The sequence below is a fragment of the Centropristis striata genome, chromosome 20 (assembly GCF_030273125.1).
Source record: "Centropristis striata isolate RG_2023a ecotype Rhode Island chromosome 20, C.striata_1.0, whole genome shotgun sequence".
NCBI lineage: Eukaryota > Metazoa > Chordata > Actinopteri > Perciformes > Serranidae > Centropristis > Centropristis striata.
The window spans coordinates 9,057,533-9,085,131 of record NC_081536.1 but is presented as its reverse complement, the minus strand read 5'-3'; the positions used below and the strand labels follow the sequence as shown (position 1 = coordinate 9,085,131).

Below are 27,599 nucleotides of genomic sequence, written 5' to 3'. Positions count from 1 at the left end.
CAAGTTCAGAATACAATAAAAAAGGAATCAGAGACAAAACTTAAGCTAAATCTGAGCCTTCAGGGGCTGAGGACGGTCAGTCCGCAGTGGTTTGTCTTCTGCAGGTGTGGCTTTGATCTAAGTGTCAATGTTTGCAGGTTCATGTAATAAAGTAGGTTAAACTGCTTTATTCAAAACGCTGTCATCCTGTGGACCTCAATGATATGGCCGCTCCCAGCCAATCGGTGGCAAGCCCGCAAAGATCAAAGAGGAGACGAGCCAACCATGTCTGCTCCAAACACCCATCCTGAGACTGAGCCTCTCTTCAGCCTATATATCTGGGAGCTGTTGTCCAGCGTCCTGAGGAAACTGTTGATCTCTCCAGAGACGCGAGAAGACATTTAGTTTTTTATTACATCTGTGCAGACCTGGAGCTGTTGGACAGGATGGCCGGTGAGTGTCCCGGGAAGGCCACTCAGCACCGGGTGGACCACCTCCTCAGTGCGGTGGAGAGTGAGCTGCAGGCCGGCAGTGAGAAGGGTGACCCCACGGAGAGGGAATTGACAGTGTCCCTGGATGAGAACGAGCTCTGGCAGAAATTTAAGGATCTTACAAATGAAATGATTGTTACAAAGAATGGCAGGTAAATGCAAACAAACAGAATATAATTCAAAATAAAACACAGTAATGGTAAATATTAACTTTTTTATGTCATGTTTTTTTTTTTTTTTTTAATAAGGCGCATGTTTCCGGTGCTGAAAGTGAACGTGTCTGGATTGGACCCGAACGCCATGTATTCTATTTTGCTGGACTTCGTATCTGCAGACAACCACAGGTGGAAATACGTGAACGGGGAGTGGGTCCCTGGTGGCAAACCTGAACCTCAAACTCCCAGCTGTGTGTACATCCACCCGGACTCACCAAACTTCGGAGCGCACTGGATGAAAGCTCCCGTGTCCTTTAGTAAAGTCAAACTCACTAATAAGCTGAACGGAGGCGGTCAGGTAAGATGATGTTGTACTTTCTGTGCTTTTTCTTCAAATCTCAGTATTTTTTCTTTTCAAAATCGCATGCTTTCATCTCAAAATAAAAATAATAATAATAACTCTTATAATTAGATGATAATCTTCGTGTTGATCAATTGTTTACAGATAATGTTAAATTCCTTACACAAGTATGAGCCACGCATCCACATAGTGCGGGTTGGAGGCCCGAGGAGGATGATCACCAGCCACTCTTTCCCAGAGACCCAGTTCATTGCAGTAACAGCATACCAGAACGAAGAGGTTTGCAAAAAATGACTTATTTAAAGCATAATAAAAATATTAAAATCTAATATAAGTTAGGAATAATGCTTCTTCCATGAGAGCAAAATGTGTGCGTAATTTACGCACAACTTTTACGCACGGCATTTAGTATATATTTTATGATATTTATTGGTAGGAAACAACAATACTAATGATTTTTTGTCGTTTATGATTGATTTTAGATAACTGCTCTTAAAATAAAGCACAATCCCTTTGCCAAGGCCTTCCTAGATGCAAAGGAAAGGTAAGACTACACTTTGTTGTCGCATTTTCACACTATATAGTTTAATGTAAGATGTGTAGATTTTTTGGTTTAATATTATGTAAAATATTTCACAAATAATTTAATTTTTCAGAAGTGATCACAAAGACATAAGAGAAGATGCAAATGAAAACCAGCAGACGACTTACTCTCAGTGTAAGTATTGTATTTAAGGACGAACTGATGTGAAATTCTGCTCCGATACTGAGTTTTGAAATAATAGTGGCCAATAATGAAGCCGATAATGAGGCCCATACTGATTTTTTTTGTTGTTGTTGTTGTTGTCATTGTTGTTCATCTATTAATGTATTTTTGTTATTTATATTTATTTTAAGAACTTATTTTGAAAGAATAACTAACTAATAAATAAATAAGAAAGGGATATATCGGCCGAAACCAATAATAATAATAATAATAATAATAATAATAATAATAATAATTTTATTTGTATAGTACCTTTCTACACAAAATTACAAGGTGCTTGACAATAAAACAAAACACAATTAAGAACAAATAAATAAAACAATGTAAAAGAAAGTAAAGGTCAATAAAGGGCAATACAATAAAAGTGAGTTTTTTGAAGAGATTTAAAAGATGACTCTGAGTTTGCCTGCCTGAGACCTCTAGGCAGGTTGTTCCAAAGCTTTGGGGCCCGAATGGCAAAGGCTCGGTCACCTTTTGTGACCAGTCTGGATTTAGGGACCACTAGTAGGGACCTGCTGGACAATCTCAGGCAGAGGTCAGGCTCATAGGGAGTAAGTAGGTCACTAATGTAAGCAGGAGCCTGACCAATGTTTGCGATATATCGATATTTTACTAATCATATTATTTTTTTCACGTAAGCTATATGGTGCTCACATGGTTCTATCATGTCTCTCCTCCTCTGTGGAGCCAGTAGGTGGCTGGTTTATTCCAGGCACAGGCTCTCTCTGCCCTCCTGCCAGTCCTCACAGCCAGTTTGGGAGTCCCATCTCCCTCTCACCGTCCCACGGCTGTGAGCGCTACTCCACCCTGAGGAACCACCGCTCTGCCCCCTACACCAGTCCGTACACACATCGAACCAACTCGCCCAGTAAGTGTTCTCCTCCACCTTTTACCGTCACACATCCAGAAATTACACCACTTCCTCTCCGGCTATTAACAAGAAACTCAAACAAATGTTGCAGAGTGTGGAATGTTTAGCATTCCTCTGGCTTTTGTGTGAGTGGAGCCTCAGAGCTGTAAATGGTCAGGCTTCAGACCAGGAATGTATGGAGGGAATATTCACACCTTTAACTGTCATACTGATATCAGAGGGACTGCAGGAAGTCCTGAATCATACGGAGACAATAACACCTTTAGACTTCTGACAAATTTATTAGAAACCACTCGTGCCCCGTGTCCTTACTAAACCCCAGTGTCTTTGTTTGTGTTGTAGTCAGTTACTCCGATAACTCGCCAGCCTGTCTGTCGATGCTCTCAAGCCACGATAACTGGTCCACTGGTCTACAGATGCCAACACACTCCAGCATGATGCCCATGGTGCACAACTCCACCTCTGGTACCAGCCCTAGGTTTGTGTTCTTCCTCGATTTTTATTTTTTATTGCAACAACTTAAAACTTGACAATACAACTGACAAACACAAAGAAGATGATGTAGACAGGGTCACAGGGTTCCTATGGGTGAAACCCTTGACGTTTTAATGTGGTGTTTTCAAGGTTTGGAAAGTGCCTGGATTTTTAGTGCTTGAAAGTGATTGAAATGAGATTATATAAGAAGACATTATTTTTATTTGTTTTTCCTGTCACAAAAGATTTGTTATTTACAGAACAAAAACATTTAATATGATAAATAAGTGAAATAATCAGTATATTGTAAATAATGTCTGCACTGTTTATAAGTCATTTACAATAGCTGCAAGGCTCCGGAAAAGCTTGAAAATGCAACTTGAAAAGTGCTTCAATTTGATTTAGCAAAAGGTATACAAACCCTGAAAGCTACAGGCAACAAGGCATTAGTTCAGTGGCAGGACAAACATACAAGCAGACAACCAAATAATTATAGTGAGAAAAGAAAACACAAAATATGAAATAAAGCAGTTAAATAATTAGAGAGTATAAGTTTGGGATTTTGGACATTTCTGGTTTTGAAGCAGAGTAAAATAAAAATCTATGTCTGCTTAAAAAGTTAAGAATATTTGTTACAGCTTTCAATACGATGTGCTTGTGTCAAAAATAATTTTGCCATTAGAACAAAAGCAGTTAAGTATGACTCTCGGAATCTCTGAGGCTTTCATGAGTTGACTTTGAATTTTTTTTAGTTTAGTTTTTTTTTAGTTTCCTCACAAGTAAAAAATAAGTGGATCTTAATAGAAGAAATATCAAACTGTCTGAAATGTGTAATTCATCTGAAATATCCACCTATATCTGCCCACTTTGGCTTTGTTTGGTTTACCATCTTGTGTTTTTCAATGAACCTTAACAGTGATGCATTAATACGTCTCACACTTCAACACAAAAGTTATTTATGGAAACCATTTTGTAACTTTTGCATGAGCGTGACCAGCGATGGAAGAATGATGCTTTACTTAAGTAAAAGCACTAATACCACACTGCAGAATTACTCCACTACAAGTAAAAGTCCTGCATTCAAACTGACTTAAGTATAAACACAAAAGTATCAGCATCAAAATGTAATTAAAGTATCAAAAGTAAAAGTACTCGTATTGCAGAATGGCCCTACTCCGATTGTCCAAATTTATTATTGTATTTTTTTGTTGTTGGTGCATTTATGTAAGCTTTGATTTAATGTTGTCAACGTAGGGCTCATTTTAACCACTTAATATACTTTTATATGGTTTAATTAATAAAGTTACATATGTGGAAATACTCAAGTAAAGTACAAGTACCTCAAAATTTTACGTACAGTACTTGAGTAGATGTACTTCCTTACATTCCACCACTGCTTCTTAACCCATAAGAACCCATGGTGACACCCGTGTAACAAACACTTTAAATCTTCTATAATCTCCCATATTCAGCTTTATGCTTCACATTAACTCATTAAATCCCTAAGTGACACATACTCAACACATGGGTGTGACTGGAAACAGAAATCTAAAAAAGTAGCTAATTTCAAAAAGCATATTTTTTGTTACGGATCTTAAATTTAAACCCATTTAACAATCCTAATCCGTTAATAGGATGCCCTTTATTGCATTTAACCCTAATAGAGTTTGTTATTTGTTTTTAGATATTGTTGGTTTATTATTATTTTGTTACTTAAAAACAAATCAGAAAAATTATTTGTTGTTAAATAGCACTTTAATGGCACAATTTTAATAAATGTTGTGGAGATGCAAAGAAAAAGGCAAATTTGTGTTTCTGTAAGCAGAAAAGGTGTTGAGTTTATTTATATTAAAATAAGAAATATCATAAAAATAAATACCATAAATGTCCAATGTGACATATATGTCAAATAACAGATCTTTGACATTTAGGGGTAGTATTTAAAAAAAAAAAAAAACATAAATGTGTTCTATATGTGGTTCACTTGGTCTTTGGTATATCCCCCATAATTGTCTTTCAAGGATAAATAGGTCTGGGTTCTTATGGGTTAAACACCCTGAGAGGGGCTCAGTAAGACGTTTTCTATCCGTGTCTCCTTACAGTCAGTACACCAGCCTGTGGTCTGTGAGTAACTCGCCCCTGACTCCCGTGTCCCAGAATGGAGGGATAAACAACAGCCTGAGCTCCCAGTTCCTCCGAGGGTCCGGCAGCCACTACTCCAGCTTGTCTCACTCAGTCACAGTGCCCTCTTCTGGCTCTCCCATGTATGACAGCAGCACAGCCACAGAAGTGCATGACACAGCTCAGTATGACAGCTCTCCACATGGGCGACTACCTTCAGTCTGGACTCCTGTGACACCTCCGTCCCTCTGATGGAAGTGTCTCTGCACACTCGGAGAGAGAGACATGAAAAGAGGTTTGCAGGATGTTTGCTCTGACTTAAGGGAAGAATCAATTTACCTCTATTTTTGGTTGATTTTTCCCTTAAGTTAAGCAAATGTTTTTAAAACATATATTGTAATGTTTGTGAGCGAAAATCTATTTAACCTGCTTATATTAAGCATAACTTCATGATATTCACAGCAGCAGAGCAAAAACAATGTACAGTTGGAAAATGTTAATGACTTTAAACATTGTTTATTGTGTAAATGAGGAAGTAATTGAGGATTACAGTGTAAATAGATAAATGACGCTTTTTTTACCACAATGATGCCGTTTAACAGATTATGTTCCAGATTATTTTAAAAATGAAATGAAAAGGGAGACCTAATGTCAATATTCTGCTATGCAGACGATACACTACTTTCCATGTTATTTAATATCAAGGTCCATTAAGCTTTGAGGCAATCTACATGACAATAAAACTTGAACTTGCTTTACTTCCTGTACCTCATTGCACTTCTCTTTATGTTCATGTTTTATGTTTATGTTTTCCAAATTCATCCAATTTGCTCAGTAACTCAACTTTTCACGATCTGTGCCACCGCGATAAATGAGACGCAACCAGGTTTCTGTATACAGCTTCTGGCACTGGATTATTCTCCAGTGGGCCTTTTTAAATTCTAAACTACACAAATGGTTCACAAAGTCAGGTTCAGGGACCTCGGGATGCTTTAGATTGGAGTGTTTGATTGTATGAGTGTTCTTCGGAAAATTTGGGCCAGTGGGCTAACTCCAATCTCTTTAGCAGTTCTTGATAACATTTCCATTATTTCTACAGAAATCACTGGGTGTTAAGTCCAACAAAGCTTTTCTTGTTGGATAGTGACAAATTCCTGCCTTCTTATGCATGCTTGTCTGTCTCTTTTGCTTTCGGTGATACAACAAGCTGTACTGGTGAGCTACACTCTCTGAGACAGAACAAAACAAAAACAATCAAAAATAATTAGAAAATGCAACTTTAAATCAAATTAATTTTCCAAAGACAACACACTGATGTCATCCTGCTTGAAACTGGAAGGAAACATTAAAATGGTTTGTTCATTGTTTTTATTTATAATTACAACAAAAATGATTACAATTTCCATTTACTGTTCAGTGATGTTAAGCTCAAAACTCAAATTCTGCTCCCTTTCTGAGAGTAGACTAGTAGGCATTTTCACACATGGGTGAGGAATTACATCCATGCACATCAGAAGGAAGGTGTTTGACTTGCTGGGACTGTATAGACAGTGTTTGGATGTCAGGCTGAGGAACCCCAGGGATCAGCTTCAGCCCTCTCACTCTGTTTCACATCTCCCTGACAGGAGGGCCGTCACCTCCTAAAGGACATGGGTGACACACGATCATCTCCTGTGTTAGGCATCTTGTGAGGGCTGTGAAAGTGCATTTACTCAGAGAGAGACCAACTCATGTCACACTCAGTTTAACCACTTGGTTAAACACGCTGCAGTTATTCAAAGTTCAAATCATATTATTTTTTTTTTACAGCTATTTAAGTGAAATACTGCTTAACTTTTTCATATCTTTATTATTCAACCAGCCACTCCAGACATCTTTGAAACATGTGATCCTAGATATATTTTCAAATAAAGTCAATAAAATGTATTAAATATGTAATCACAAAAATATTTGCATTGGATTATCTCTTGAAGCCTTAGGGCAGGCTTAAATAAGATTAAAAGTGTTTTCATTTAAAACAATGTACTCCATGAACCATTTTTTTATTTTACAGAACTGCACTTTGTTTGATCCTCCTGTAAGTATGCACATAGCTTTTTAGCACCATCCTGTCATAGCGCAAGCCCAGACAAGCATTTTGTTAATTAGGTGAGAAAAATGTATTCAGTCTTGTTAGTACTGGCACAACATGAAAATGACTTGGAGACATACTACAGTGTGTTTCATGTTTGACCTTTGACACATTTAAATATTTTCTAAATAAAATGAATCCACAAGAACATCTTGACACCATTTGCTTAAAACTAGTAACTTAATAATTATGATAAGAATAATTTGAACAACATATTCTAACTGAAAATGGACCATGTGTTCATCTAGAATTCAAAGCATACTACAGTAAGTTATTTTGGCTTGCAATTGCATTTAGGTGAGCTGCATGTAGGTAAGCTTTAGGTTGTTGTTTTTACAGTTACTTAAAGACAAAACTCTAATATGTGCAGAGTGGATGGTATTTAAATAGATTGACACAAAGTGCAGAGCAGTTGTGCTGAGGAAGTGTAAAGAAAGGCATGATGGTGAGGCCAGTCAACAGGAGCCATTCAGCCCACAAGTTCAAGGTCAGTGTATAAGGACATCATGACATCCTCCCTCCTGTACGAGCAGCAGCCACAGACTGACAGGAAGGAACAGACATCTAATCCGCTAAATCGAATACAGAACTGACTATTTCACTGATGCCTGTGAGCATCTCAGCCCACTGGAAGAAATGTGCTTTGTGTCCAGTGGCTAGATAAGATATTTGAACTCAGTATTGATGCAGATAAGTTTCTAGTAAATCAACACCGACAAGATAATGGATAGGTAATATAAAAAAGGGGGACTACTTTCTTTATATTTGTGCAAATGAATGTCCATAAGACTGTTTGTTTTGATGTTTTATAAATATATGTATAGGTTCTTTACAGTTTTATGTCAATTGCTGTTATAAACCGTTGCAAATGTAATAGAATAATTGAAGGAAAAGGCATCATCATCATGTTGTGGACTGATACACAGGCATTCAGTCCTTGTGAGTTGCTGTAAGAGCCAATTTTATGTCCTTTTCTTATTATAAGGAATAATGTTTAAAGCAAGAAAAGATAATGGGACATCTATCAAAAAAATATCTGAAAAGCCATGAAGGCAGGGTATTTCTCTAAGCCTAATAATCCCATTATGATCCCAATGAAAAAAAAAGCTCTCTGTCAAAGCAGGGAGCATTGACGCAAGCATGTCTTGACGTCAGTAGCTGCAGTGAATGAGGGATGGGAGGGGGAGAGCCGGAGAGAGAGAGAGGGAGAGAGAAGGAGAGAGAAGGAGAGAGAGAGAGAGGCGTGTTTGCTTTCAGAAAATACCACGAAATACCAGCGTCATTGGCATGAATGCAACTGTGGCTCTTTGCAAGAGAAACCCGCCGCGGATGTGCGCATATAGACGCACAAAGCTTTTTTAAATTTCAAAAACTATTTGCCCTGACATCCAAGTGACACATTTTGGAGAAACAGTATAGGTGCTGCATTGGAAATCTAAACCAGATGTAGTAAATGGAATATGATCCCCTGACCCGGGAGTGTTCATAAATAAATCAGCATATGAGAGAATGAAGAGAGGAAGAGGAGGAGGAGGAGGAGGAGGAGGTGGCTGTTGCTCAACTGGTGTCAGGCACCCATCTGTGACTCTCCTGAAAGGAAAATGAATGTGTGAAAGTAGAAGTCAGTGATAATCTGAGAAGTGCATCCAAGTGGATTTCTGTTGAATGCACGCACAGCCCTTTGTTGCGTTAGTGAAAGAAGAGCGCTGTTTTTTTTATTCTCTGGCATTCAGAGCTGAGCAGACCGGAGGGGAAAACTACCATCAAGCAGCAATTTGTAAAAGCCAGACCGGTGGCGTCACTGCCTCCTCTATAGTACGCGCAACACTCTGCTGCTGCATTTACTCACAGCTTATTCTCAAGTTGCTCTGTGGCTTCCGCACACTGATGTGAAAGCAAAATCCTGGCGACCATAACACAATGCGTGTTTGTTCGATTTATGTCCCTCTGGCACATGGATTAGGAGATTTTGCGCAAGAGGCGTCACAGACAAATAGAGTGTTTTCTGCTCGTCGCTGGACTGTGAGACAGAAGGTATCGTACCGCGCGCTTCCCTTCTGTAGTAAAGTGTCTCCAAGAGGAATCCTCTCCTCATTCACAGATGTTGCAGGAGAGCATTTTCTACCCGCAACTTAGTGCGCAGCTCCAATGTTGCCAAAGAGAGACACGCGCTTTGTCGGGCACACCACGTCCAGATAATCTCCGTTTACATTGGCCTATACTCTTCAAGATACCCAAGAGTTCCCGTTGTGTCGGCTGTGCGTCATCCATGCCTGATTAGACTTGTAGTCTGACGTCGCCGAGCACCATTCAAGCACAATACCTCATACAAAAATTTAAATTGATATTCATAAAAAAAAAAGAAAAGGCAACATCCAGAGTGACGAAAACCACCACTTTAAGACGCGGATCAACAAGTTGCCTCCAGTGCGTAATTTCCATCTGAGCATAATCCGCGTGGCACGTGATCTACAAATCACTTCATCTGCAAATATTTCTCATTTGTCAGGAGAAATAAGATCCAGGCTGTCCTCGGAGACACATCTTGCCCGAGATTACGTGTGGGGATCCAGGAGCTGACCGGCTCCATGCCTCGCTGCGTCTCCAGGTGCTCGGCTGGCCACCACATGGTAACTTTGCGCACACAGCACGCAGCAAAGAGGACATAATAGAGAGGGGATCTGAATGAATGGGACTGAGATTTATACGCATTTCTCTTCTCGCCTCCCACAGACTGTTGTATGTGTTGTATATCCCGCCGGGTGAAGGTGTCTCACGTTATCATCAGATATCGACTCAGCGGTGGATAGATCCATCACTCGAACAGGGAGCAGCAAATGTCGAAGAAACGGAAAAGTCCTGACGACCAGGGCTTTGAGGAATCTCCACGTGCAGGATCCAGCGACCAAGGTAAGAGTCACGGTCAGAAATGACAGAGTGAAAGTTGAGCCAGAGTGCTGGCATGTGATATCTTCTGTTTGATGGATTTCTACAGAGCATTTCTGTGAAGTAAACACACGTTTAGTGCAAAGAGGTCATACACCCCAGGATGCACAGCCACTACAGCTGCTCTATTAACTCACTGAATCCAGACAGTATTAGACCTGAGCAGTGACCATGTTTCCATGCAATCATCTCTCTACGAAAATAAGTATTTTCATCCCTAGGAAACAATCTTGTGTGTTGCAGCGGATTACCTTTTTTTAATCTCTCATCAGTTCTCAGTGGAGTCACAGTTGTGTGACATCAGGTTTGGTTGCAGAAGAGAGTTTTATTTTCAGCTGCAGAGGGAAGTATAGGAAGTGTGGCATCAGAGTAGGCTGGGTGAACTCAGCTTGGTTGGAAACTGGGTTATGCACATAAAGTAAAAAGCATTCTGTGAGTTCAGAAGAATGATCACAGCCTGATCTACCATTGTGTGGTCCACGGTGTGCACCTAGGCACGCTAATTGGCCCTTTTATAGTCAGAGAAAACAGAAATAAACTATAGAAATGTATATAGATGCTGTGGATTAGGGTGGATATATATCACAATAATGACATAAAATATATATTCTTGTTGCTTCATCGACACTTTACGATCTGATCCTTGCACGTGGAAGCAAAGCTGGAGCAAACCATAGAGGCACTGTTAACATTTAGTATACAAATATATGCGTTATTTCATATAGAATATCTATTTATTGAATTAGCAGGTAACATGCTATAGTTATTGGAACATTATATGACCTATATTGAGATAGAATATTGGCCATATTGCCCAGCCTTACTGTTGATACAAATAGCAACCCAGCAGCACAGAACAACCACTCCATGTCCATGTCCATTTCCATTGGGAAATTCAACAAAATAAAAAAAAACTTAATAAAACATAAAAGAAGAGCCGTATTTGTCAAAAAATAAGCTCTTAGTTATTAACTGTCACATTAATTTAGCAAATTAAATGAACATTATTAAATAAAATAAACATATTCATATATTCTAATATTATTAAATAGCTGCTATTTGTACCCTACTGTCAAGTCATGGACGATTTATGAAACAATGGACAGAGACATGTAACAGACCCCCCACTCCTCCTACATAAGAGCAAGACAGCCCGACTGAAAGCGACTCTTTGTATTTTTGTGGTCGTTTCACTGACTTTCTGACAAGAAATGTTAAAAGTCACATCATACAAAGACTCTAGTTAAGAGGCAGTGGGTCAGTTCAGTAATCCCGTGGTACTCGCACCCTAACTCCCTATCACCTTCTGATTTGATGATTTTATTTTACACTACTGTTTACTTCCTTACAGCTCTCTGCTTTAGGTAAACTTAACAACAGACACAAAAAGAGGTCACGACACACAATAACCGTTACAAACTATGTTGTGAGAGGTCAATTCCCTTTGAGATTAAACACCCAGAAGTGGAAGTCTTAATCCAGTAATGAGGATGATCACAGAGATAAAACATAAATGCAGGCAAATTGTCATTCATGTTCATTAGATAGTAAACAAAAGCCAGTACGAACAAAAATGTAGTCCTATACTTCCTCAAAGTGCCTGTTATGTGTCACCTGTGTGATTGAAAACACCGGTTCAGCTCATCTTTTAGTTTGAAATTCAAGCATTCCTCCTTTTCAAGGGTTAGCTTTTGAAATGCCTCGATCAGCAGTGTGGCTGCTATTGTGCTGGCAAACACATGACATGAGTTGTAAGTTCAAGGCCAAGAACAGCATCACCTTCAAGCAGAGAGTCATGCCTGCTCGTATGAATAGTGCTGTAGCAATGGAAACGGTTTGCATGAGGACTTGACGTGTTTCCTTTGCATCACATTATTTAAGTTTTAAGCTGCATTTGTCGTGTTTAGATTTGGAAAATACTTAATTTTGCATGTATATGTTTCTGTCTTTTACTTTTTAATCTCCTTTTAAAGACTAGAGTCATACAGTCATCTTACCTTGCTTTGTGCAACATTACGTCTTAAAAGTTAAACTCTTAAAGCTGTGGTAGGCAGTTTTTGTTGTTGTTGTTTTTTGTGCCATTGGGTCATATTAACCATTCAGCAGATTGTAATTCAAGTGGTCTGAGACAAAACTACATTTCTGCACTTCCTCTTGTCTCTGCTTTCTGGCTTTAGAAAATCTAGCATGTAACAGGAAACTTTGGCCAATCACAGCTCGTTTCAGATATAGCTATTAAAGAAATATAGATGCATCTTATGGTGAAAGCCTGCTTTTAATTAAAGGACAATCTGCAGAAAAAAGTTGATAATGCAGCATTGGCATCAACTGCCTTAACTACAAAGCAAGGCTGAGAGAGAAAATGTTGATAATAGTTTTGCCACTATATGACGCCATCGGTCACAATTTGGATGATTGAAATGAATGACTAGTATTTGAACAGGTTACTGTTATGAAGTCTTCTGATTCTGGCGTTAGGGGCTTAGGACAAAGAAGGGAAAGCTGAAAGAGGAGGGGTTTAGTTTTAAATCCTGATGTGTTTTTTTTTCTGCCTTTTTCAGAAAACTACTACCCCAGCTTTAAAAGGATCAGTTCACCCACATTACAATCTCTTACATTTAGTAATACCAAGGCATGCAGATGGTTGCTTTTACCTGCCCAGGTTTAAAGATATCCATCTCGGCCTCCAACCCAATAAAACAGAGGTGAATGCAATTTAGTTTGATGTTTTCATAACTTTGAAAAATGTATTCTAGAATTGTTATCAGCAACACCTCTTTCCAGTTTTCATAAGGACTGGGCTGTTGTTGTCAGTTTTAAAATTGTAATATTTAAACACTGTGAGCACCACAAACTAAATGTCATACACCTCCACTGCATTAGCATGGAGGAAGAAATCAAACAAACATATATCTCGAAACTTATATGACAAATAAAATTACATTCATCTGCATGGAGGTGATTTTGAATTTTTTTTTTTTTTTTTACCCTTTAAGACCCCACTATAAAACACAGGATTTGTGGTACGTCAGGCCTGCAGACTTGTTTGTTTGCGCTGAAGACGTGACCTGTTTGCATCACCATCTTTGGCTCTGCATCTTTTTGGGTCTGCGCCCAAATAAGAGTTTCCCTTGGCTAACGCGGAAGGAGAGCCGGGCGCTTCCTTCCCCGACTGTGTCTGGCATCTGTGACTACTTAGGGGGTACACACCCACTGAACCCCTCCCACTCAAGATTCTGCGTGCTTTGACGCAGGATGGCAGCACTACATTGAACAGCACAGTGTCACTGTCATATATGCCTTCATAGTGATTTATGAAGGAATATACTGTAACTATTCACCAAAATTGTAGTTGAACTGTGTTGTGATACATTTAAATGGCTTCTTTTACAGTCATTTAGTTTGGACAAATACAATAAAGCCATTATATATTAATGCATCATGAACAGAGTCTGAAAACTAGCACCAGTCACTGTGGTGCTGCTGTCGCTGCTCCATTCACTGTCGCCTCTGAGGGCTCAAGCTCGTATTTTCTCATGGAGATCGTTTTTGTTCGCTCAGATATCCTCAGTGAGGCCAGCAGGGGAGGTGTAGAAACAGGGGCATTGAGATTCATATCAGGACCACAAAGCGTTTTTTGTCTTGCCTCTTGGTGAGCGGCCTGGACCTGTCGATTACGGGGCCACTCCTGGGTGCCCCCCTGCAGCCCCCCACCCACCATCAGGCCTTCAGCTGTGTAAATGACAGGATCCTTTACATTACAGTAAGATATCAGTGCAAAGCTCGCATGAACCTTAAAGTCTGAATGTATTGCTAATTTGAATAGTTTTCCTTCTGGTGTTACTGGTGAATGCTAATATGAGACAGGTGAGCTGTGGCAAGCATTTTTGTATTAAAGAACGTATATAGAATATTGACGCTGTGCTACCATGCACACTTATATACTGGACATATGAAGAAATATGGAGATTTCAAGTAGTCATTTATGAAAAAATTATAATAATGATAAACCCATTCTACAAATAAAAGTCACAATTATGCTTAACTTAACTGCCTGGCTAATTCAGTGCAGCATTAGTGGCTTCAGTGGAACAACCTGTAAACACATTAACATATAAAGAGGGGCAGCACGATATATAATTTCAACATTGATCATAGAGTGTATAAAATATGGATGTAGTCGCTGTGATGTCACCCGTCTCAAAGACCTCAAAATGAAGCTCAGTGTGGTGCACCAAAACAAATAAAAAGTCCATGAAACAGCTCAAGTATAGCCATAAAAGTGTTTATATAATCCGTCACAGGTTAACAATTTGACTGTGTCATCTTTGTTTTCCTGCATCAGACCCATTAGAGCAAATAGTTTCCATACATCTTCTCCACTGTAACAACGATGGTGCTCCCACCACATTGAGATTACGTCAAGAAGAACATTGCACTCACAAAACAAAAAGGCCTTGTTTTAATCAGACAGAAGATCAGCACGGTCAAAAGCAGTTTGGCTTCCTCTTTCATTTTGACTTCAAACTGTTGAGACAATGGTTCCAGGTCTTGTGGACTGATTTGTTCTCGCAGATTCAAGTGAGGAGCAGCTTCACGTCATTAGCAAAGCGTTGCTTTCCAGCGGTGCACCACGTGTGTGCCTTTAGCTTGGCTCTGTGCCCACGATGCTGACAGGCTGCAGAAGGGCAGCAGGGCTGTTCGCCACTCTCATGACGTCACAAAGCACTTAGTGTATAAACCACATGCAGCCTCACACACATTCAAACACTCACATGTCCTCATGAATATTCTCATCCATGTTCTTCTCTGGAGACAACTTGAGCCTGTGAGGGCTGTGGACTACTTAGGACAAGAACACCACTTAGTGGTCTTAACGTGTATTGCATGTCACAGTAGTGCAAACAAAGATTTGCATAATAGAAACAAATATTCTTAGTTTTGCCATATTTGTTACATTTTGACATTCAGAACAAATTTTGACCTTTGCCCTCTCTGAAGTTCGACAGCAATTATTGAATGTCTCCATCACACAGACAGACAGACACTAGGGGGGGCTAAAGTATAAAAAGTATGAAGATAAGATGCAGGGAGCGGTGTTGGAGAAATTCACCATGGAGCAGTCTACCAGTAACTCTGGGTTTACTTCTTTCTTTTATTTATAAATGATCATTAGTATTTGCAGACTTGGTAATGACTGCTGAATATACATATATATATATATATATATATATATATATATAGAGAGAGAGAGAGAGAGAGAGAGAGAGAGAGAGCGAGAGAGCGAGAGAGTATAGTTCATGAATGGATTGTGTCCATGTGTTATCAGTAAACAGGCAGACCTGACGTCTGGCTGCTCGGCCGTCTTGGCCTGTTCTGATGTCTGCTGTGCAGAGAGATTGACAGCCCTGTACGTCAGCACCCATATTTCTCACCTATGATTCATACTGACTTTGTTTGGCTCCTGATGAGAGCTGCAGGCAGCCAGCTCCCGCTCGTCCCCCCAGCCACTCCCCAGATTCAGTTTAGCTCTCTCTCTCTCTCTCTTACTCTCTTTTTAAAAGCACTTCTTTTCTAAGGCACAAAATTGATTTATATCTACTCATACGAATTAACAATAAAGTCAGCTGCATTTCATTGACTCAGTTTTATTTTTTCTCCAGTCTCTGTTGAATGGAGCTGAACAAAAGTAATCATTTAATTATTTTTCAGTTTTACTTGAGAAACACAGTGTTTGTACATTTTGTACAATTCAGTTAGATTTGTATGAATCTACTATGCACAACTCCCTACCAGATTTACTCATTGTTGAAATTATATTAAAAATGTATAAGTCCTTATTTTTGTCAGTATGAAATAAAAGCACGTCAGGCAGGTCAAATCAAAACAGAGTAAGTACAAATAAAACCAGCATAATTGCATTTTTTTTTAAATGTTGTGAGCTGTGTTGTTGTGTTAAAGATAATTTCCTCTTGGTGTGTCCATGTGTAATGCTTGCACAAGGGGCAGCGTCAAACAGCCAGCACCTCACTGTATACACACCGTACAGCGTCACTAGAAATACACACTGACCGGCTGTGTGACATCACTCGGCTGTAAGTAATGACCCGACTATGTGTTTGGTGGTTAAAAGGCTGACGTCTGACCGGGACTTTGTTAGAGTCTCAGCTCTACGAGATCCGAGACCTTTTGTAAAGACAGGAGGAACTCATCGTTGTGTTTGTGCATGTGTGTGTGTGTGTGTGTGTGTGTGAGGTCAGAGTGATGGTTTCTTGTAGCGCTGAAAGAAGTATTCTTTAAAGTAAAAATGCTAATACCACAATTTAAAAGTACTTTGGTGTAAGTGAAAGTCCTGTAAGTATTGGCTTCAAAATATACTTATTTAAATTACCGCAAGTAAAGTGTTCATTATGCAGGTTGACTCATATCTGGAAGAAATAAATTGGGGTCTGCAACTAAATATAATTTTCATTATTGATTAATCCGATGATTATTTCCTCCATTAATTGATTAATTGTTTGGTCTATGAAATAGCAGAAAATAGTGAAAAATGGCCAAGCTGATGTCTTTAATTGTGTTTTTTCGACAGTCCAAAACCAAAAGAAATCCAGTTTAATATGATAAAACAGAGGAAAGCTGGAAATATTCAAGAGGCTTTGCTTATAGAATTATTTTACCAATTAATTGATTATTAAAATGGTTGGGGATTATTCTTCTGTCGATTGACTAATTGTTTAATTGCTGCAGTATAATTATATGTAAGTGTCACTAAGGTTGCAGATTGAAAAGGTTGTAATTTGAGCTTCATATGCTGCTGGGGTGTAATATGCCAATTCATTATAATACTCTAATATATTTATTAATTATATTTCATATTAAGAAACTGCAAAGTAACTACAGCTGTCAAATAAATGCAATTGAGTGAAAAGTAAAAATATTTTCTAGCTAAATATTGGAGACTAGTGCCTTCAGTATTAGACTCCACAACTGTTTGATGGGGAGCTGATGAGGTCATGGCTCATGTCTCCTGCTTGCGTCATCACCTATAGGATGTGACTCCTGCCTGCAGAGCTGCAGCTGCTGCTCTCATTGTTCTAACAGTGTTAGAGGCACACAAAAACTAAATCTGAATCATGTTTTAGTGCACATGTTGATAAAAATCATCAGCAGACCTGCGGTGGAGAGCACGATTTCCTTGATGAAAAAAAAATATTATAAGCTGAAACAATAATGTTTTTATACTCTCATTTGAGTTTAGTTTAGGACAATATTTGCAGCTGTCTGTGTGTTTTTTTGTGCGTGTGTGTGTGCTCAGCACATGATCACACGCTCCCGCTCTCATGTGCACATCTGAGGAGACACATGTGACCTCCTGTTTTGCATGCAGTTTACAAGATTGCACAGTGAAGCGTTTCACACGGTTGAGTGACGTCAGCAAAGCCAATGAGCACTGTTTTGTTTTTTTTGTTTTTGTTTTTTTATTTCCCCTCCACAGACCTCTGACCACATGCTCATCATCACAGTCATCCTCTAGAATTACGAATGTGATAATCTAGGTCAGATGTGTTGCCAACAGGAAACACTGCCCGCTAATCTACATAACCAGGATTTGCATGTGTGAGAGGGAGAGCATTATACGTGTGTGTGTGTGTGTGTGTGTGAGTGTGTGGGTGGGTGTGTAGATATTGGACTGTGTGTGTAGCAAGGGGGGGACACATTAAAATATCTATATATTTTATTAATTTATTTCTGAATTTGCTCACAATTTTTTTTTATTTCAATTTATATTTTAGTATTTTATTAACAAAATAAAGAATTAAAATAGATTAAAAAACAATTAATGTTAAATAGTACCTATACACCATATAGCATTAATAGAATCTTTAATATTATTCTTACAGATGCAAGAAAGCCATTTGGTTCCCTTGAAAATATCGCCAGTTGCATCAGTTACCAGGCTATATGCTGCATTTACTTGAATACATAAACATTAGCTTGATGGTCGACAGCTTTATGTTATATAAGGTGCAAAGAAAAATGTTTGTCGCTCAATCAAAAAATGTAAAAAGCTTCCTTCATTTTTAGCACGGTATTATTTTTCCAGTTTTATACTTTGGAGGAAATACATGTCTGCTGTTGCACTATTTTAAATGTAATTGGACGGTGCTGTATATGTGTTTAATGCACATAAATTACATGTAGCCGTGTGTGCATGTGTGTGTGTGTGTGTGTGTGTGTGACAAATGTTCAGGCAGGCATAATTTGTGCCAGCTCTGTGACGTAGAGGACATGAGGCCCAGGCGGGTGCTGTGAGTGGCAGTAACAGCATCTCCTGCTCGAGCCTGCCCCATCTCTGACTTCATTGGCTCCAGCTCTGACGCAAATACACGCACCAACCCCCTCCCTCCCCCCGCACACTTCTTTCATCACGTTTTTTTTTCTTTCACCCATTTAAATGTTTTTTTTTCCCGTTTTTTTTTTTATTCATGTGCTTTCTGCAGTTCCCTCCACTGCAGCGCTCCACACAGACAGCTCCACATCACATATCTGCACCACCTGTCCGTTGTGTGCTCTCTGAACGTGCTCTCTCTGTTCTCTCCCGTGCATCGATAGAAGCCTTATCTTTATTTCTTTTCATTTGTTTCTCGCCATATTACCCATGTTAATCCTCTTTCCTTTTGAATTTAATTGTGCAGTTCAAGGTCCGTATCACGGCGAGCCACTGAGAGCATTAGAGGTGTTATACGGTCACATTAAATTTGTCAGCGTGTGGCACATGAGCAGAGGACGGCTTCCACTGTTTCACTCAACTGCTGCAGTCTAACTGTTGAAATATGTCATTGCATTTTCTCCACCAACTGCTGTGTAGTTGTTTTAAGTGCAATCATGTTGTGAACGAGCTGTAAATAAACAAAATATTGTAAAATTATTGAAAATTTAAAAAGTATATAATCTAAAGGTATAACTAAAAACTACACTACATTTGATTTTTTTCAGTCTATCTAAATGAAAAGGTCACAGCTTTTTAGCTTTAAAGAACTGTATTTGTATACTGTACAAGCCATTAAGCATGATAAGATTTAGCCACAGTTATATCACAGTTGTCCACATTGTCTGCTAACAGTGTGTCTGATGCTCTGAATTTAGGCGGAGGAATTCTGGTAGCGCTCTGACTTTACAAACGCTTCACTTTGCAGTCAGAGTAAGCTCTGCTGCTCCGACTGGTGCCTTACAAACCTACGTTGCCAATGTTTGGAAGCTTTTTTCCCCTTCTCCTTCTTCAGGCTGCAGGGAAGTAGTTGAATACACCTCAGCTTCCAGGGGTGTTATAGTTTGCTCTGACCTTTGACCTCCATATAGATAAATGATATGAGACATTCCCTGCAAGGGTCAATCAAACGTGTCAATAAAACTGGCAAAAAAAAATTTTTTTGTCAGAGGTGTCATTCTTCTGCAGCTACACGGTACAGCACTTATTAGATTACATTAGTAACATGTATAATTTCCTCATTCTACTTTTATTTGCCTTTTTTCTATCCTTACACACCAAGATTTATGGTACATTTTTTTTGTCTCAAATATTTTTATTAAATCTCTCATACATGTCATCCATCAAGAAATCCGTTCATCTTTCTCTTTTTTGTTTTTCTTGACTAAATACAGAAGAAAATAGAAGGAAAAACAACAACAATGTGCAAAAGAACAACAAAGTGCCACCGAGTAATAAACACAAGAGTCAGATTAACTAAACATATATAGAAGAGAAATAAAGCTGAGCAGTGAAGTTATGGCCCAAGCTGTCTGCTAACAATAGTTTACAGGCCAATTTCCTAGCTTAACTTAACAGCGATTGGCAATCAGTAAAATTAAAGTAAAAAAAACATTTTTAAAAGTTAAAGATAAATTAGCTTCACTAGTCTTAGCAATTACTTAAATTGCTAAGATTAGAATTGGAACAGGGAAAAGGACACAGTCATTCACCATTATTGATTGATTGATTGATTGATTGATTGATTGATTGATTGATTGATTGATTGATTGATTGATTGATTGATTGATTGATTGATTGATTGATTGATTGATTGATTGATTGATTGATTGATTGATGATTAACTAGTTTCTTTATTTTGCAATGACGAGTGTTGCGACTCCACTGGACCTGTGCTAAACTACTTGATTTAGCAACAAAGGGCTTAAAAATTCGGTTAAAGATGCAGTATGTGATCCTTGAGAAAGACAGTCAATTGTTGATTTTCATTCCCACCAAGTCAAAGCATCCATATTTGCGACTACAGAATTGCATCTTGGCAGCTTTAAGTTACATGTTGGCACTTCATAATTTTGCACATGGAGTATTGTTGCTGCTGCTTTTTGCTTGGGCTTGACTGACTGAGATGATTGTCGGTTTCTGGAGTCTGACTAGGAATTGACCGGATAATTGTTAAACACGATTTAACCTACCCGGTTGCTGTAAATAGGATCCTGTTAGTTCAGAATACAAATTCTTCAATGTCGCGTTAGCCTTTCAGAAAGATCAATTTAACAAACTGTCTCTGGAAGCACAACTAATGAAATGTCTAGCCTGAATCAAACTCTGGTATTATTACATGGTCTGCACCCAATTGGGTTGGATTATCCAGTTAGTCTGTCCAATTAGTCTGCATGCTTCCCACTGAATGGTCGTGCAGTTTCATCATTCCTTGTCCTTAAATTCTGGGAAGATACATGTAGAGACGGGTATCCAGATCTGTCATTGTAGGGACTCTTACAGCCGCACTATAAGCTGTGCTGCAGGGCAACACAGCTCTAAGTAAAGCAAGAGGGCTGCAATTCAGAAGATGCTAAAGGTTTAGAAGCCTGTTTCCTTTGCCTGCTCCTGGGGAATCTCCAAAGCAGAGCATGATTGTCCTGTGTCTAAGATGTCTGCAGAGGAAGCAGAGCAGACAGCAGAATCCCATCTCTCATAATACACCATACTGGAAAGAAAAGGACTGATCAGTCATTTAATCAGCTCCACTCCAAGTGAAAGTTAGGCCCATCATCCTCCTCAGGTTTCCTGAACATGCTGTTACTGTCAGTGAGTCCATAAAAGGCAACCTTCACCAGACCAGCCCGTTTCCTGTTGACAAGCCAGTGCTGCGCCTCTTCTGGAGGGAGATGCAGGCAGCTGAAAAGCCCAGTTTTATTCATGGACACTTGCCCTTGGGCCCTTAGGGACACAAGAAGTAATCCCTGCTGTGTAATCCACACAGTGCTTCCACTGATGTGACACTGCTGACAAAAAAATCATCCTGTCTTTAAGGGCTCCATTGCACTGGAGTCTTATTTTCCTGTCATTATGTAGAAGGAAGTCCTTTAAGATCTGTCCATGTGGCAGCTGTGATGGCCACACATGTTCCAGTGTAAAGCCCAGATGGACTCATGGTCCTCATGGGGCCGAGTTGACCGTGATAAAGTATTCTCAAGAGTGGGTTTGTAGTATTTCTGACAAAAACTTCTGCTACACAGTTCATATGATATCCTATGACATAACAGTCGCTGTTTTAAAACATGTTGGTACAATTGCAATGCTAAACCATTTAGAGTCAGGCAACTAAATCCCTTTTTAAGGTCAGGTTGTTCAGGTTGTTTCAGGTCGAGAGAGCTAGAGCATGAGTAAAGTTTCCAACAGGACACAGACACTGGTCTCCTGCATCAAAGCCATGGTTATGTGTCTTAATGAGTCAGCAGTCTGTATGTTACATAAGCTGACACAATTTAATGGGATACCTATGGAATTCAGTACGTTATTTTCAATGCATTACATTTGGATGAGTTTGAGCAGCCTTGTCTCCTAAAAATGACCTACCCATGCAACAAAACTGCATTGTCAATTACTTTTCAAATTAAACTTATTTTCTCCCGCATTACATTTGTTTTTGACGTACAACAAATACACTATTAATCATGACTTACGATGCCAAAAGAGTACCTGTACTCCATACCATACCGCTACTCCCTTTCCTCTCTCCTCGTTACAGTCAGAAGCATCACAATTGCTAAAACTCTTGGATAAGCATTTACAGTTATAGTGTACCAAGATCAGATCCCTGGGGCACTATTTAAAGAACTCATATGTCTTAACCCAGTGGCTGCCCTGCTTATCTGACTGATGTACGTTCCCCCAGTTTATAATGCATTACATGCATGGGCCTCATTGAAAGTGTTACCAATGTTTAATTTGGGACTGCATCTAAGTTTCTATACGTTACCTACATGACATCAGGAGAACGTTACATTTTCATTCTTTTACAGTAACGTGGCATAGCGAGGAGGACTTTTGGGACGGTGAAGTAAATGTTTTCATATGAGCCTCATGCGTCATATGAGAACGTTCCCTTTAGGATTTTTCAAGAGGAAAAAATTCCCTTGACAACCTTTAGTGATCTTTTACTGTAACACTTACATATTAACATAGGGCTTTCTACCCACACAGACCAGGATCACATTCAACACAAGCGTTTTTCTTCATTTTTGTACAATTTCTTTTTATATACAACCCCGGCAGCACACTGTACTGTATGTGGTTACGAACAAACAAGCATGATCTGTTACATAATGTGCCATAGACGGTTTCAGTAAAGGTGAGAGGAGGAGAACGAGAGAGAACAATGAGATTAATGTCTCTGATGTCCTAATGATGTCTTAGAAGAAGAAGAAAAAACAGAAAGAGGTTCAGAACATTGAGCGGTAAACAAAGATGTCATCTTCTCTCCTGGGACTGTGAGGACGTCTGAGCGAGCAACAAACCTTTCCTCTGGGTCGGTCTAATATATACTACAATCTAGCAGCAGTTATTCAAAATGGCAATTATTAAGACGACAGAGGGCAGGCAATGATGTCCTGTGATTTGTGTTTCCATTAACCTAAATTATGCACCTATCTCACATTTGTCCTAATGGATCACAGTGCAATGACGTCCATTGACGTCACATTTCAGACGATCCGCATTGCAGTTGCATGCAAATTTGTGCATGCCAGGCTTTGTGTAAATGTGGAACTCCTTTCCCTTTTTTTTTATTATTGCATTTCCCGACAAATAAGAGTACACAGAGGCAGTAATATGCTCATTGGTTGTTGAACTAGTTGCGAGCCAAGCTGTGAAGATGTGCATAACTCCCTCAGCCCCCCAGGGACCCTGTATTTTCATGGGCCTGCCTCTGACGTCAATGCTCCGGCTGTCCTGTGGATTGTCAGAACAGACTATTCAGTTGGGGGGAGGGGACTGGAAGTCTCTGTGGTGTGTGTCTGCTGCATGTGATGTGTGTGTGTGTGTGTCTGCGTGGATGTAACTATGCTCCTGTGTGTATATGTGTTCATGTTTGCGTGTGTTTGCATGTGATCTGTAAATGTTTCACTTACATCTGGGGCGTGTGTGTCTGTGTGTGTGTGTGTGTGCAGAGTGCAAAAAGCTTGTACAGTGCCTTGAATCAGAAATGTGCTTAAGTGGATGAGGTCTGTAATGTGGGGGTAGGGGGGTACGGCTGTGTGTGAACAAGCGCACACACGTCTGAAGATGTGCAGCTCTTATGTTGGGAGACAGAGGCCGTAGTCATCAGGAGGATGTTTGCTAAAAACAGCCGAGAGGGGAGAACAGTTAAGCATGGCTGCCGACCACCTCACTCTTCAGTCAGCTGTTGATCCCCCAGCGGACGATCTTTCACCAGCAGCCATAGGAACCTTCTGCATGTGACATCCCATATTAAGACACATGAGATTTCAGCTTCTTTCATCATCACCTTTTTTGATTTCCATAAATTTCTCTGTTACACACATGCTATCCATTCACAGATGGATATGGGATTTGGTGGTGGGATAATGTTGACAGAGAAAAGAGTGTGCACTGCCTGTCCAAATTGATACAGATCAAGCTGGAGAGAGCCCTGGCGGACATTTTGAGGTTTTCTTGGGTCTGTGGTGCTTCGTTCATTTTTTCCAACTGTATCCAAATAAATAAAAAGATACTGTGACGCAGATTTAGCCACAAAATCCATCTGTTGACCTGTCTCTCTGCCTATGATCTCTCCTCTTCTATTATATTATTCACAATGCAACACAATCTGTGTTGGACTGTAACAAAGTACATTGTACTACACATACAAATACTATACATAAGGACAAACTGAAGGTACTTTACCTTCAATGTATTCCCAATTCTACCTTACTATTCTACTCACTACATTTTTGTCTGTCGGGGAAGTAGCTTCTCTTCTGTTTATTTATCTCATAGACCTCCTACTTGATGATTGATACATAAATATTTAATGAGTTCTCATCTTAAAAATTTTAAATCTTCACCACTGACACTGCAACTGATTTCAATATTTATTTATTTTACCTTATTTTTTATTAATATTCAGTGGGTTTTATTTTTCATTTAATTCATTCTATTTTGGTCTTATACACGGTTGCCCAACCCTCTGTTAATTGGAGTTTATTTTTATTGTGATATGTTTGGTAGAGATTGATTAATAAAGTTTTGTGAAGATATACACTTTATTTGTCAAAAATATCAAGAGGTCAAAAATATTTTATTCCTACTTTATGGGAGACCGTGCATTTCATCTTATTTTTATGTTTATTATTATAAATGTATTTAAGTATCAGATTTATTTGACATTAGAGCATTATATTCCTGTTTTTATGTTTATTCTATGACTAAATTTATGTAATTTATAATTAAATTGAAATTTACAGTTTACATACAAAACATATGATAAATGTATAAAATATGATGCATTATTAGAGATTAAATTTCCCAACAGTAAATACAATTAGACCTGTAATTGTTCTCTCATTGTGAAAATGAGCAAATCATTCTTAATGAAAGTAAGTATTAGCTGCAGCCCAAATTAGCTCACCTCATCAGTAGTAATACAACTTTTGATACCATACATACATTTTAGATTAACACAAACTTTTGCTTTTGTGACTTTTAATGTCATGGGCAACATATTAATTAAGCTACACACCTGAAAGTTTAACTGAAAGGACATTATGCAAACAATTTGAGATTAAAAGTTATTGTAAGTGCATTCATTAAACTTTTAAATGTCAGGGTCACAGCCAGTTGATAAACTCGTCCTTTACTTGCCCACTAGAGATATCAGGCGGCTCTCTAGCAACCAACTATGTGTCCCTAACAAAATGCAGCTTGCTTTGTGTACTTAAAATAGTGCAGGAAACATGTGATAGCTCAAGATTCTCTGGGATCATTCTGTTGCTTCTGTGTCATTTTCTAACATAAGACTGCTGTGTCTCACATATACAGACATTTAAATAGAGTAGCCTATATACCATTTTATGTAATAATGTGCAAGAGCAAAAATAATTTTCTGTGTTGATAAAACCAGTACTTTAGCACAATGTACTTTTCTATTTCATACAGAGTGGACTCATCTAAACACAGTTGAAATATCAGTTTAATTTGACAGGTCAAGCTGGTCAGTTCACTTCCTGTTATGTAATAATTATTCAAACTTTAAAGCGGTTTGCGCTGCCACTCCACAGAGCCGTGGATCAGAAGGGTTCACTGCTGGGTCACAGACAGAGTTGTAGCATCCCTTGTGATCTACTGCATTTCCCTATAAGTTCCTCACCCATAACCGTCTCACATAAGTTCATAAACTTCAAGTCATGAACTTTGCTGGGAACGTTTGAAAGCATTTGTTTTCTATCTAAATTTCCCTTCATAAGCTACTTGAAGAGCAGGGAGTACGTAGAGAGGTGAGCCCTGAGGGAGCTGACAGAGCTCTTGGAGCTGCCTCAACTCAGAGCTTCTGCTCAGTTTTTTAGCGTGCGTGTTACATTTGACAACAGTTTTACAACATGCTTTATTTGTTCTCATTAATTTCATAAGTCAGAGTAAAATACCATTAAGGGGAGACACTACAGTTGCAAAATTTCAACTAATATGTAATTTTACACTTCCTAGTTGATTGCTTTCAAATATTTTTTTATCACAAGTTAAGTAAGTTAGTAAGCTAGTTAGTAAGCTGAAATGTTTAAATATTCAAATGAGGAATTATCTCCAGAATAGAAGTTCGGACATTGAAGAAAAAGCCAGGTTAAAAATTCTTGTTTTATTATGTTGACATATTCAAGTCAAAGTTTTATGGAGGGAAATGAGATCTCTCTTTTTATCACTCCATAAATCAGAAAATACTGTAAACAGCCTTTAATTTCTTTTTATTTTCAGCATGTTTTAAGGAATACAATGTTCTAGAAATCTGTCTATGGTATATGAACAACCCCCTCTGTTAAAACCTACAGAATACAGAAAGGATTGAAATTGGAAAGTTTTGTGTATGTAAGTGCTGATGTCTGAAAAAACACCAACTCATTTTGAGAAAACAGCCTTTAAAGATATGCATTGTAAAAAAGACACTACAGGTGAACCAAGTAGAGAAATGAACTACTAGATATCACCATGTGACATCAACTTCAGTTGATAACTTACATTAAGACAATTGTTTTTTTTATACAATTTTTTTAAAGATTGTTATGTTTGAATATGGAAATGAGGCATTACGAATGCTAGGTTTCGGTCAATTTAGAAGAAATCTACAAACACAAAAAGACAAACTGCTGCCTAAACGTGTGTATGTGAGTGTTTTTTTTCCACTGGTCTGAAAGAAGACATAATTTATAATGTTATGGAAGCAAAATAGCCCAGAAGTGCTTGAAAAAACTATGTTTTTGCCAGTATTGTCTCATCGTAAAGTTAATAAGGTTAAGGCATGGAAATGTGAGTTTTTGTGTGATTATGTGAGAACAAAAAACAACGTGTCTGTCCTTAAATAAAACCTAAAGTCAACCTCCCAAATTCCTGGGCATCAGAAAATATGATTAGATTAATATTTCAAATTACTGCAATACTATTACACTTCAAATAATCAAAAGGCAGCATCCCATACATGTGAAATAAACTGATGTGTCACTGTAAGATGCATTACTCATTTAGGGGCTTTTCTCATCGGGCTGAAAATCGAGGGAAAAGCGACAGAGTGTGTCAGAGAGAATCCATTATGTTATACGTGACCTCTGAATGGACCAGCTGCTCGAGAGTGTAGGAATGCCGGTGATTGATAGCACGCGTGCTGACGCAACCCGCCATAGCTCCTACACCTCTCTCTCTCTCTTTCTCTCTCTCTCTCTCCCGATATGATCAGTATGTAATGCTGCGGCGGCCGTGAGGGAGTCTGGCACACTGTATGCTGTATCATGTTGCAGACTCAGAGCTGTTGAGGTGCACTGATAACACGA

General features: G+C 38.8%; 1 protein-coding gene across 1 annotated transcript; it reads left to right on the top strand.

Annotated features, from left to right (window-relative positions):
• The first annotated feature begins 127 nt into the window (after positions 1-127).
• On the top strand, positions 128-5,535 carry tbxtb (T-box transcription factor Tb). The gene is made up of 9 exons (XM_059359955.1): positions 128-137; positions 406-622; positions 719-983; positions 1,131-1,265; positions 1,469-1,530; positions 1,643-1,704; positions 2,444-2,620; positions 2,966-3,101; positions 5,200-5,535. The coding sequence occupies exons 1-9, from the start codon at positions 128-130 to the stop codon at positions 5,468-5,470; spliced, it is 1,335 nt and encodes a 444-aa protein (XP_059215938.1). The 3' UTR covers positions 5,471-5,535.
• Positions 5,536-27,599: the final 22,064 nt, after the last annotated feature.

Coding starts and splice junctions, on each gene's coding strand:
- tbxtb (XM_059359955.1), top strand. Junction 1,705..2,443: donor GCAGACGACTTACTCTCAGT/GTAAGTATTGTA, acceptor CTGTGGAGCCAG/TAGGTGGCTGGTTTATTCCA. Junction 3,102..5,199: donor ACCTCTGGTACCAGCCCTAG/GTTTGTGTTCTT, acceptor GTCTCCTTACAG/TCAGTACACCAGCCTGTGGT.